Source organism: Pelmatolapia mariae, linkage group LG23 (assembly GCF_036321145.2).
Source record: "Pelmatolapia mariae isolate MD_Pm_ZW linkage group LG23, Pm_UMD_F_2, whole genome shotgun sequence".
Classification (NCBI taxonomy): domain Eukaryota; kingdom Metazoa; phylum Chordata; class Actinopteri; order Cichliformes; family Cichlidae; genus Pelmatolapia; species Pelmatolapia mariae.
In genome coordinates, this window is record NC_086246.1 from 31,702,472 (window position 1) to 31,715,798 (window position 13,327).

Sequence of the window (13,327 nt, forward strand, 5' to 3'; positions counted from 1 at the left end):
CTGCTTCTTCTTCTTTGGGGTTTAACTGCAGCTGGCATCCTTGTACATGCAGTGCTGCCATCTTCTGTTTCAGTCCGTTATTATACTCTTCTCACGTTTTTTTTACATTAGTAATTCCTTTTGTGCATAATTTTATTTTGTTGTTAATAATAAATTAATTAAAGCAACAAAACAACCTAAAGAGCCGGTTGGGAGTCAAAAGAACCGGATCTTTTTAGTGATCCGAGCCGAAATAGCTGGTTCTCTAAAAAGAGCCGGAATTCCCATCACTATTTGTTGAAATTCAGGGTCTGGCTGCTGGACTTGGGTTGGCATTCTCTCAGCTTTAACATCACTCTGGTCCTTGGCTAGCTTTGCATTAGCATGCCCCTTTGCAGTTGTTTGCAAAGAGCTGAAGTTCAGTTAGCAGCATAATGCAGTTTTTCTATCATGGCCCCCGTTGCAATTTACAATCACACCATACCTCAACATCACTGAAATGCTGAAATTGGGACCTTAAGAGAGCTGTTAATAAATGAATGCCAACAAACCTCAGTGAATGTAAGTAATGCTGTAAAGAAAAGTGAGCCAAAAGTGCTCAACAAAGATACAAGGGAATAATAAAGTTATACATAAAAAAAACTGCATCAAGTTATTGCTACTGAAGGTGGTTCTACGAGCTACTGGATCATGAGGTGTACCTAATTTGCACCGGATTGTGTAATCCGGTGCAAATTTTCTTTTTTACATGACTGTAAAAATGAGTATATAAACTCAAGTCTTGCCAGTTTGCTCAGGATAATTCAGACAGTTAACTCATTTGTTTTCTTTCCTCATATTTATTGGACAGTAATAGATTGGTGACAAAAGCCAACAGGATGCTGAATACAAAATTACACACAAAGGTAACAAACAGCTTCCCAGACGTGAACCAACAATCTTAGCATGTCAACAGGAATGCCATTGTATTTACACCAGACTGCATTTACAAAGAAAAAAATGATCCGTCAATTCTGTGCTCATAAATTAAAAAACAAACAAAACCCCCAAACAAACAAAGACTATTTACAGTTTACATATAACACACATTTAACACTGGTACAGTCTTGCCACAGAGTTAACTGTCTTTTCAATGTCCAGATATTAATTTACAATGTTTTTACATGTATGTTGGAATGCTTCTCAGTTTATTTCTGTCAGGATATGTCTCTTCAAATTTCCTGGTGTTTTGTCATTTCATGACTTCCCTTTGATCCTGGCACCCTTCCCAACCACTTTAGCTGGCTCTTTCTTTAAGTCTCTTGGAACAGTGCCAACTTTCATTCCCAAGTCCCTGATATGAACTCTAACATTCGTCAAGTTCCTCTGCCAAGCAGGGTCCATCTTTATGTTCTTAGTGCATTCACCTTGGGTGACACAGGGATTAGCCTCTCTTTTTGGTGCTCCACTGTTGCTGCCCATTCTCTTTATTCCTTGACATTCCCATGTGGTGGCATCCACCCTGACATCCGACTTTGCAGGGCCAGAGATCCCAGCATTCTTACTTCGCAGCCGCTGGGGTTCCCAAGCACTACAGTCAACTGCAGCGGCTGGGTTTGTAGAATCCAAAACCCTGTTGCTTATGTTTCCTTGATTTTCCCGTTTCCACACATTAGCATCCACTGCACCATTTGAATGAGTGGGAGTGGAATTCCCAATGTTCTTATTCCGAAGTCGTGGTGTTTCTAATACTGCTGTGTCCAATTTGGCATCAGAATTCCCAGGATTTCGACTTCGTAGTCGCTGTGGTTCCCACATGCTAGTCCCAGCCATCACATCAGATTTGACCGAAGTGATTTGGACCGTTTTATTGCCTTGCTGCGGTTGTTCCCACAGGCTTGAGTCCATCTTAGAGTCCGGATTAGCAGAACCTATGACCTGAGGATTCTTAGAACGCTGTCTTTGTGGTTCCCACAGGCTAGCATTAAATGTCATGTTTGGCTTAGTGGTTGAAGGACCCACAGCAATTTTAATTCCTTGCTTTTGTGGTTCCCATATGCTGGGATCTAGTTTAGTTTCTGCCTTTTCTGCTGGAGTAGAATATCCCAGGTTTTTAAATCCCTGACCTCTGGACTCAGTCTGGCTCAGCACCACATTTCCCACCTTAGGACCAGCATCTGGTCCATGTTGCTCTGGGGATAATGGTGGTGGAACACGCTGCAGCGGTCTTGGTGAATGTGGTGGAGATGGAGTTGGTGGTGGCGAAGCTTCCAGCGAGTCCCAGCGACTATCCACAAACTCCACTGAAGAGCCTAGCATGCCAGCCAGCTCGGGTGTGGCCTCCACCAGCTCCAGAGGGTCTTTGACATCTGGCCTGAAGAAGGCCAACTCCTGTTCATCAGGACCTGTCAGGAGCTGTGACAGAGATGCCTGCCGGTAGAACTCGTCTTCAGGGATGGACTGGACGTTGAGCTGTGGGAAGAGGCGGCGAAAGGACCGAGAAGTCATCCGAAGGCGACCCAAGACATCTGCAAGAAGGAGCCAGTTCCTGGGACTGGAGGAAACAAGAAGGGGAAACGTACAGATCAATTTCAAATGGTGTTTTAAAAGGCTCATACAGTGATAAGTTCGATGTCAATATTTTTAAAGACCAATTTATTTTTTTTATTTAATTTTTTTAACACAGGTTCCTGTGATTTGAACAACTTGAATGAGATTAGTGCTTGTAGCCCTAATTTTGTCCCAGTGCTTTTGGCCTCTTGGAGCAAAATAATAAGAATTCAGGGGTGCCAAACGGTTGATCTTGTTCATCTGGACATAGTGTTTTCAGTGGGAGAAACTTTTCGTCACTCATCCACATGGCTTCTTCAGTCTCAGCTGACTGCAGGTTTCCCCAACCTTATAAACAATAACCCGTTAAACATTTCATTCCCCACTCCCACTGAAAACGCTACGCCCAGATGAACAGAATCAACCTATTGGGATTTTCTTACCCGGAATGATTGAGCATGCATCAAGACAATTCAGGGGTGTCTCGGTACTTTTCCATGGTACGCTATCATGTCAAAACTTGAGGAAAAATTCTTGTTTTATTGGTAAAAATCTGGTCAAGTGGCTTGAATATGCCACTACAAAAAGTTGTCAAACTTGCAGCTCCCGCATTAGGCTTCCACTACATGTAACAGATTTTAAGAACACATGTATCGTATTTAACAAGTAAGCAAGTTGATTTTACTGTGTCACTATTGTGCAATGTTTTACACTGACACAATCTCCCAATGCATCCTGATTGGCCAGTAATCACTACAACTGAAACCACTAAAAGTGAAATGAATTCTACTGTAGTTCGACAGGGCCCTATCTTGAGAGTACCGCGTGTGAAACCAACAATCCAGTCGTGACATATTAGTGAGTGTTCTCTACTGCCGCATAGTGTACATTGAAAAAATAAGACTTCAGGTTTGAAGAGGTCTACATTGCCCATAATAAAACCCCTCACCCAATCATTGCTGCTCGAGGCCTTAATTTAATATTGAACACTTTGGGCTGCTGTATAATGACTGCAGTGGTGCTTGACAGATTATATATTATATATTCAGCTGAGGCAAAATTTTAAATTTGGCTTCCACGGATGCCAAAGAGGGAAGAGGAAGGTGGGAGGAAAAAAGAAGGAGACAGCTCCTCTTTTATATATTCTGCTGTAGCAGCTGAAAACATCAATGGAGCTGTTATTGATTCACAATGTCTGTCAATGTGTGCGCGTGTCAAGGGCAGATTAACACACACACACACACACACACACACACACACACACACACACACACACACACACACACACACACACACGCTCAGTGCCATGGACAAGGCCACATGTTGCTTTAAAGCCAGTTGCTGCCTGAATTTTAAACAGCTCGGTGAAATGTGTGTCGCTGCCCGGTGGCCTTGTATCCAGGAAGAGCCATTAATACAACATCAGACGGCAGAGAGGAAAAAAGAGAGTGAGCGAAGAAGAGAAAGAGAGAGGCGGAGAAAAGCGACAGGGGAGGAAGACGGAGTGGAAGCCAATTAGCTGCGTCGCCACGGCGATGCAATCCTCGTTAACGACCTCTCCGTCTGTCCTCCCTCCCCTCCGCCGAGGATCTTTTTTCTCTCCTTCTCGCACCACCCTTCATCCATTCTCCCTCCTCCGCTGCTCCCTTCTTTCCTTTCCGAGCTGCTTTCCGCCGCCTTAATTGGTGTCTGAGTGTGTGCGAGTGTGAAAAGACGTGTTAGAACAACACTGAGGAGGAATGTGTGAGTGTGAAGAAGATAAAATGAGTGTGAATAAGAAACACAAAGTGTGTACACAGGTGGGGTATTTGCTAGTCCCTCTTTCTTTAGTCACATCCATTTAGCACTATTTCCTCTAGCCCTTGGTCTTTTAGAATTAGTGCCTGTAGCCCTAATTTAGTCCCAGTGTGTTTGTCCTAGTTCTGTAGCCCCAATATTATTAATATATTAGTCTTTGGTCTTTTTTTTTTTTTTAATCTCAGGTTAGACTTACTTAACCCTGCTGCTTTAGTTTGAGTTTGTTAAGCTCAGTTCTCCTGTACTATGTAGTCCTTAAACCTAAAATTTGGTGTTTCTTTTAGTCTTAGTGCTTTTGGTTATACATGAGTTAGTCCCTGTTCCTTTAACTTTTTTTTTTGTCCCTAGTCCTCTTAGCTTTCTACCTAATATACTTAGTTACGTTTCTGTTTTCTTTACTTCCTGTAGTCATTTTTTTTGTCCTTTGGCCTTTAACTCTAACATTCAGTCCTGAATTTAGTTCTAGTTCAATTTCTTACGGTACATGTTGTTTAAGCCTGTTCGATCCTTGTTTGTTTAACGCATACATTTTAAGTTCTCGTTCATCTCGCTTTGACTTTTGTCTTAGATCCTTTAGTCCTTTTAGGTTTAGCCCTGGTTCTTCTCATCCTAGCCTTCTTGGTCTTGGCCTGGATCTTTTAATCATAACCCTAACACACTTATGGCCCTTTTGTTTATCCTATTTCCTTTAGTTCTAATTCCTTGACCCAGGGGTCCTGTAGTACTTCTAGGCATTTCATTCTCTGTCAGTGCGCCCCAGGGCAGCTGTGGCTATAATGTAGCTTGCCATCACCAGTGTGTGAAAGTGTGTGTGAATGGGTGGATGACTGAATGTAGTGTAAAGCGCTTTGGGGTCCTTAGGGACTAAGTAAAGCGCTATACAAATACAGGCCATTTACCATTCTAGTTCATTTACCTTAAAATATTTAGTCTTTGTTGTGGTCACAGTACCAGTTCCATTGGGGCTATAACTTAATATTGTTGTTTTAGTCCAAATGACTTTAGCTCTTTTGTAGAGCTAAATACAAGCCCTTTAGGATTCTTAGCCCCTTTTGTCATACAGTTTTTTTGACCTAGGTTTGCACTAACAAGTTTAGGTTTTTGAAAGCCCTTGCTCCTTATATTTGAGTTCCTCTGCTTATCCCTATACATGTTGTTTTAGTTAGAAAAGACTAGGCTATTTTATATAGACATCCTCCATGGTTACACATGCATATATATTTAGCATATGTATATATATATATATATATATATAAATATATATTTTAATTTTTACATCTTTTGTACCAGACACTAGTTTGTTGAGGTCCAATTTATTTTATCCACCTAGTACCTACAGTAATAGTTAATCAGGAGCACCACTAATCCTAATCCCATTCTAATGCCTGTTAATTCTAATACAGTCGATCCAAGTTTCTGTTTCCGCTGTTCCGATGTGTTTAATCTACATCCTTGAGTCCAAGATCTTTTACGACAACAAAATCTGACATTTGTCCCTTTTCTCCATCTTTTAGGCCCATCAGATTTTATCCTCTATATCCACCTCGCATTGTTCTAACAAGCTTTAGTCTTTCATGTCATTTACCTCTTTTCCAACAATGAGCTGCAGGTGCCCAAAGGGAAACATTTATTTCATTTCCACCAACAAGATCTGGTGCCAGCACCAAAAAGCTGGCATGAGCATGACACCACAAAAAGCACACAGCTGCAACCCGCAGTTCCTTGTTCCCATGGATATTTTCCCACCTTTATATGTAATGTTCGGTTCTCAGAGCTGTCAAAATGCAGGTTGATGTCAAAGGCATCAAGCCAGAGCTGGCTCTGCATGGACAAGTATACTGTGCTGGTGGAAAAAGCTACCTAAACTCTTGCTCTATTAAATCTGTCCTCATTATTAGATTCTTAAGTTGACATTCTGAGCATACTTGCTCCTGTTTTTGACCTTTACGTTCTGGTTATGAAAGCTTCTAAGAGGGACATAAGGACGGTGGGTATTTTGGACTTACCCTTGGGAAAGTGACACCTGGATGTTGTAGCAGGGAAGCAACGGTCGGTCGGAGAGTTCAAACTCAAACACTTCCCTCCTAGCACGTTGCTCCTCATCCTCCTCCTCTTCTTCATCTTCTTCCTCCTCCTCTGGTCCCGGTGGATCAGCAAGGATATTATATACACCTTCTTCACTGGATGGCTCTGCACAAACAAGAGTCCACAACAACACATAAAAATCATCATCGAAGGTCCTTTTCTGCACTAGTCCCAGTTTTAGTCTGGGTTTCTTTCCCTATTGTGAGTTCTTTTAATTCCATTGAGCGTAATTTTGATTCGTTAGATTAGTCCTTAGTGACACAGGACTAGAGACCAGTCACTAGTTGCACCAATGGCCTCCTTGTAAATACTCTGGGAGCTAGCAGTTTTCCTTGGTCACCTGTGATTTCCATGGTTGATGCTGACTTGTCGGCAAACAGCTGTCTACTGCTCACTGAGCCATAGTGAAACCTGAAGAACTATGACATAAATTGAAAATGGCTGATGTTTGACTTCAACGTAAAAACCAATATCTTTTAAAAAGCTCAACTTTTACACTGAAGACAAACATTCTGTTTCCAGTTTATACTTTTTATAGTTTTTCTATTGCTTTTTAAAGAGTTTGTATTTGCAGATAAGTTGGCATTTGCCATGCAGACTATTGGCAACTGTGGGAATCTTCCAACAATCAAAGCAATCGCAAGATTTTGGTGCAGCAACGCATCTCTTTACGACCAATTTTGCGTAGAGACTACCAGCAACCACTTACCAACCAGTTTCAAGGTTAACACTGACAGCTCATTAGCGTTGCATCTTTCAGTAGTCATAGCTGCATTAGTACAAATTTGTTTAGACCTAATTTCTTTAACCACAGTTGTCCTTGTTCATTTACTCAGTCTTGTTCTATTAGCACAATTTCCTGTATTCTAATTTGTTTTGTTCCAGTTCCATCAGACCTCATTTCAGTCCTAATCTCTTTATTCCTCGTTCAATAGGCCTAAATTCTTGTAGCTCTCATTTCTTCAATACCATGTGGTCTTAATTCTTTAATTGTAACTTTCCAAAGACCATTAATTCTCGAGCCCCAAACCTTCAGTTTAAATTTTTTAGTCCTATCCTAAACTTCAGTTCAATTGTTACTGGACAAAGAGCTCATTTCTTTAGTTGTAGTTAAACAAAGTGCTGCTCTTGTATTTACACTTAGTTCTCATTTAACTGTTTATCGAAATATCGATAAATGCAAATGTTTTCAGTACCAGTGTCTTAGAGTTGGAATCATTACACACAGGTTTAGTAGTTATGAGTGGTGTAATGGTAGTTCTTGTCATTGCAGTTGGGTTAATGGTAATTATATATTCCTAATTAAATTCATGGCAGTGCCTTTACTCTTAACTGGTTTAGAGGTTAGCTCTAACCAGTTTTGTTGTAGTTCCATCAGCTGTAATTGAGTTTGCTGTGGTTCTTTTAGTCCCGGCTGGTTTATCAAAGCTTCCTTTTGTCCTGATTTTTTCTGAGTCCCTGGATTTTTTTTTTTTTTTGATTTTTTTTTTTACCAAAAGTTCAACTGCATTTCTTTTCATCTAACTTTTGTCTTCAGCTGCAGGCCATGCAATTCCTTTAATCCTAAATTATTTATCTTTCCCAGCCTTCCTGCCTTTCTCCTCTGACGATGTCATTGGTGTGTACGTGTGTGCACATGTGTGTGTTTGTGTGTAAACTAACCGCAGACTGAGCTGCCGTAAAATTCCCAGTAGATTCCCGGATCGCCCTCCGACCTTCCCTGGAGGTCAGAGAGATAGTCTGCAGGGAGAGAGCGGCAGAGTCAGTGGCTTTTGTGGCTGATCAAAGAGCCGACCAATCAGAGAGGATGAAGGCAGCGAGATGAAAACAATAGAGCCACACACAGACGCACACACATAGACACGCACACACAGACTCGCACACACAGACCCACAGTGAAAGACGGGAAGAAGAAGATGAGTGTTTGTGTTCAGACGGTGCCGGCTCGTCGCCGCGGCGCTTGGCGCTGAGTAGACGGATGCTGGCAGGAGTGTGTGTGTGTGTGTCTGTGTGTGTGTGTGTCTGTGTGTGTAGCAGTAAGCTGTTCTGGGATTCAGCAGCCAAGCCTCATTAAACCCCTCTGGAGAGAGAGAGAGGGAAAAAAGGGAGATGGAGAGAGAGAGAACAAATAGAGGCAGGGAATGGTAATCAGACAGGCTGGCGAGCGCACACACTAACACACAGAAACACACACACTCAGGCTGCATCGCTTTCCTTTCTGTTTCCTCCTTGTTTACTCCACTGTTTTTCTCGCTCTCACGATATGTTTAATTCTTTGTTTTTTCCACTTTCTTTTGTTCATTTTTCTTCGGAGGACAAAGGACTTTTTATGTGTAAATTTTAATGACTTTTGTAAACACAGCGAAGCGCATCAGGACAGAAACTGGGAGCAAGTGGGACAGTCGGTGGTTTTATCCTGTTTTGTGGATCTGAGTGTTGACAGCTGGCAGCCTGAATGCTTCACGAGGTCCCTTCAAAAAGGCAAGCCTTTCAGAAATGTAGATTCTTGACTGTGACCAGAAAAAAGCAAGAAAAGACAACATATATGGTCTTCTGAGTGCACCTTATCGATTCATCTACAGTAGTTCCTGTTTCAGGACACCACTCTGTGGCTCTGTTATGTCTCTCAGCAAAGAAATTCTGACTTGATAATCGCTTATAGGGAACCTTACAGGAAAAGCACTGGTGGAGCAAGATGAAGCTATTTCTTACTAATAGCTACATCCCCACAGTGAAGCATGGTGGTGGTAGCATCATGCTGAAGGAATGGTTTTTGGTGACCGGGGCTGAGAAAAGATGAATTTAGAAATATACAGAGCGATCCTGAAAACCTTTTCAGGAGGGCAAACAATCTTAGGGTTTAGGTCTACATTTTAAGACAAAAACAAACTGAAGAATACTGCCTGGCTTTACGAAAAATTCATCACAATCTTGGACACGAACTCAGCCAGAGTCCAGACCTGAGCATGTGAAAACGTCCGTGTAGTGATGCTCCATATTCATAACTGGCAGAGTATGCATGAAGAAGACCTGAAACTGTCACTGCCACCTAAAACTTTTAGTCAATTAATGGCTCTGAAAACTTAAGTCCATCTGACCAGATAAGAAAGTGACAGATGTCAAAACATTGTCATCAGCAGCACTTGATTTATGTGTAAAAAACAGCAACAGTTAACAGACAGCACACACAAATGTTCTTCCTTCTCCTTATTGTCCTACCCTCCAGAAAGGTTTCCATGGCAGCGCTGTGGGTCATATTGATTGGTGCTCGTCCTGAGTAGGAGGTCAGAGTAGGGTCAGCGCCACAGGCCAACAGGAAGCGCACCACCTCCACGTGGTCGTTTTCCACAGCGTCATGAAGTGGCCTGATGAGAAAAGAAGAAAGAGAGACTGAATCTATCCTCATCACTTGAAGGACTTTTTTTTATCTGTTTCAGCAGCAGCTGTTGCTACCTGACTTTAAATTACTTTATTTTATGCTTAACAGTTTCTAATATTAATGTGCTCACTGGAAGAAGACACATAACCCATTATATTCACATAACCTTATTTAATTTAGATAAGGTAGATAATAAGATGTGAACCTGAACTGGATTTGAGTTCTTGGACTAGCTCAAACATAATAAGGCATCTAAAACACTTCTGACTCTGTATTCACATGGACAAACAATAATAGCAATTTCTAAATTTATAAAGGTTATTAATTTCTCAAATTTGGTTCAAATGTGATTAAGCCTGCAAAACTTTTACGTTTGCTGCAAGTCCATCTGATTTTTCATGACCTCAGTTTCAGCTTTGTCCCCATTTACACATCTTTCATGAATTACCAATAGTGGATAGGATTCAAACATCCAGGAAACCTGTGCAAGAACTCATATTTACACTTTAATTTTATATTTTAATCTAACAAATGCAGAAATCTCCTTTGATGCACGGTACCTGGTTCCATCTTGAGCACTGCAGTTGACATTGGCTCCATGCTCCACCAAGTGGCGTACAATGCCCAGCCAGCCACGGGCACAGGCCTCATGTAGGGCACAGTACCCAGCATTGTCTCTATGGTTGACATCACAGATTCGCCGCTCGAGACAATACAAGACCACCTCCTGCAAATGTGGAAACAAATTGAGACCACAGTAAATTTTCCCTCCTGTCACAAACCCATCACAGAATATGAACAACTTTTCATCTTGCATTCATTCTAATGTTGTAATCCTTCTGCAATAGTCCAGTGTGCACAATTTTGGCTATACACGCAAGATGTTGTGTCAGGCTGCAGTCACACAAGCCTTGAGACCTCTGTGAATACAGCCCCTATGATACCCTGGAAACCACAGGTCACAAGGGGAAAAAAAGTGTATTTTCTTGCCAGTTGTTGTGTGGTTGCTCAGGGCTGATGGTAGTCACCACATGAAATTTTTTTTAAAAAGGATGCTGCATCAAAAACTTTCTAGTAGACTGCCATAGTCCTCTGCAGTTTGCATGGAAAATGGTGATTTGTCTACAAAGACACAAAGTTTGATACAAACCATAAATGGGGACTAGTCACCTTCAAAGTAAAGGTTGTACCTTTTAAATTATGCTGGTTGCAGTTGTAAGGCTCAACCTTACCTTGAAGGTGAATGTTTGCCATTTCTGTTTTGCTTTGCACTTTATCAGGTCTCACTATTATTTGGCAAGTAGCTGGTAAGTATTTGCAGACTGCAGCAATCTGCCAGTGAACAAAGCAATTTCAAAGAGGTTTTTAGTTCAGCATCAAATACCACCTTATGACTAATTTTACCTAGTTACTGCCAGTAAGTACTTGCCAACCATTCAGGAAATATAGATTTTCTCTTAGTGACCAGTGGGTTTCTGGCTGTTTTCTAGGTCTGCGTGACTAAGGCCATACTTAGCCAAACGTGACCACCAGTAGCAACTCTGGTTTTAGAAAGAGGTGATTTTTGGCTACATTTACCAACCAGTGCCACCAGAAATTTTTACAAACCTGTCTTTAAAAGATGTCCCCAAGTTAACAGTGCAAATGATAACTACAAATTGTACAAAAAATGTAGAAACGTCTCAACATTCAGATACTTAATCCATCTTCCCTGAATGTGACTTCAATTCATCATGGGAATATTAATTCTGTTGGCTGCACCATATGTTATCAATCCACAAACATCGTGCACTGTAGCTTGCCATCACCAGTGTGTGAATGTGTGTATGAATGGGTGGATGACTGGTTGTGTAAAGCGCTTTGGGGTCCTTAGGGACTAGTAAAGCGCTATACAAATGCAGGCCATTTACCATTTACTGTTGCTGTAACCAATCAGCAACCGACCTCAAGAAGTTACTGAAATCCAGGAGAGAAAAAAATGACAAAAAGCAACAGAATGCCCAATATTATTTCCAAAATAAAGAAAAGAGTTTATTAATAAAATACATATAAAATTGACTTATTGTGAATATCATTTCCACTCTTTACTCATGCTGGCTTGAGTAATTGAGTCCTGTGGAATTCTTGCAGACAGGACTAAATATATATCACCACAAACAAACAAATAAAGTGATCAGATAAACAATGTTTTGTTGGGTTAAAAAATGTGGTAATATTTATTTGTCTCTATGTAGATGATACAGTCATCTATACAAACAATAAAACCAACCACCTCAACCAAATTGTCCTTAGCTCTAAAAAATATATAGTAGCCCTTAAAGTCACACTTTTGTTTCACGGGGCTTTATTATTCCCACACTATATGGAGAACATACCAACATGGAAACGTCATGTTACAAGCAAAGAGCAGTTCCACCTTAAGAATATAATTAAAGCCTCACTGTTTCTGTTCTTCTATACGTGTGCATGGAAACCTGTGTGTTAATGTGTGTGTGTATGCGATGATGGATGACGGCTTCATATGCAAACTGAGCTCATTAGCTTCACCGCTGCACCTCAATGAGAGAGAGAGAGCAAGCGAGCGAGAAGCTAGGCGACACCTGTGAGCCCTGACAGGAGCCGTCACACAGAGCATGAAATATTCACACCATGTGAATGTGTGTGTGTGACAAACCCTGAAAATCCCCCAAAACAAAACAAAAATCCCAAACTAATTTTCAAGCCCATTGAGTGAATTTGAGTGAAATAACAAAAAAAAAAAAGTGCTGTGATGTAGGGCTGTTCGATATAACGATATATATCGGATGACGATATAAAAACATCTATCGTTTCATTTTACGCTATCGTTTGTTTCGTGGTGTCGCAAAATAAACTGTTTACGGCAATATTTTTTCATCGTTTTGATGGTCACTGTAGTGGCTATATTTCATTTCTTAAAGTTCTCTCTTTCTCTTATATTTAAAATAACCACACTACAGACGGACAACGACGGTAAAACCATCGCGTGTCCGCTTGTTTATTTTCCACATAAACCTTTCACAATAAAGCTCAAGATCCTGTTGAGACTTTTCAAAATAAACTGAATCACGTGAAAGAGTATGCAGAGAGTTTAGGGATGAGAAGCAAAAAAGAGCCGTCAGGTGCTAAAAGATAAACCTTAGACTCAAACGTTAGAACAGGCTTTTCCCCGCAGCACGCTGTGTGATAAATACTTACAAAGAAAACGGCGGCCGTTACAACTTATGTCTAAAAATGTATCGTTTCATACATCGTTAAAACACTCGACTCCAGGTACACGACGCCCAGCTGGAAACACGTCACGCAAGTCGAGCCGAGATTCACAGAATTTACAGAAAATGTTAAATTTTTGTGATTTATATCGTTATCGGGACGATACATGTCTTATATCGGGATATGAGCTTTTGGTCATATCGCACAGCCCTACTGTGATGTTTGTAACATAATGTCACAGATTCAAGTTGATGTTACGTGAGATGACAGCCAGGAAAGCGGGACAGAAATATCAGCCTGCTTCCAACAATAGTTTACAACATATAT

At 41.0% G+C, this 13,327-nt stretch overlaps 1 protein-coding gene across 1 annotated transcript in view; it reads right to left on the reverse strand.

Moving 5' to 3' along the window:
• Positions 1–815: 815 nt before the first annotated feature.
• The window catches only part of LOC134620309 (BCL-6 corepressor-like), a 68,082-nt gene continuing 55,570 nt past the window's right edge, over positions 816–13,327 (reverse strand). The window contains exons 9-13 of the mRNA XM_063466398.1: positions 10,330–10,496; positions 9,610–9,755; positions 8,053–8,130; positions 6,312–6,495; positions 816–2,512 (exon numbers count right to left, since the gene is read on the reverse strand). Coding sequence (XP_063322468.1) covers positions 1,216–2,512; positions 6,312–6,495; positions 8,053–8,130; positions 9,610–9,755; positions 10,330–10,496 — 1,872 coding nt within the window. The 3' untranslated portion in view covers positions 816–1,215. The remainder of the gene's footprint in view (positions 2,513–6,311; positions 6,496–8,052; positions 8,131–9,609; positions 9,756–10,329; positions 10,497–13,327) is intronic.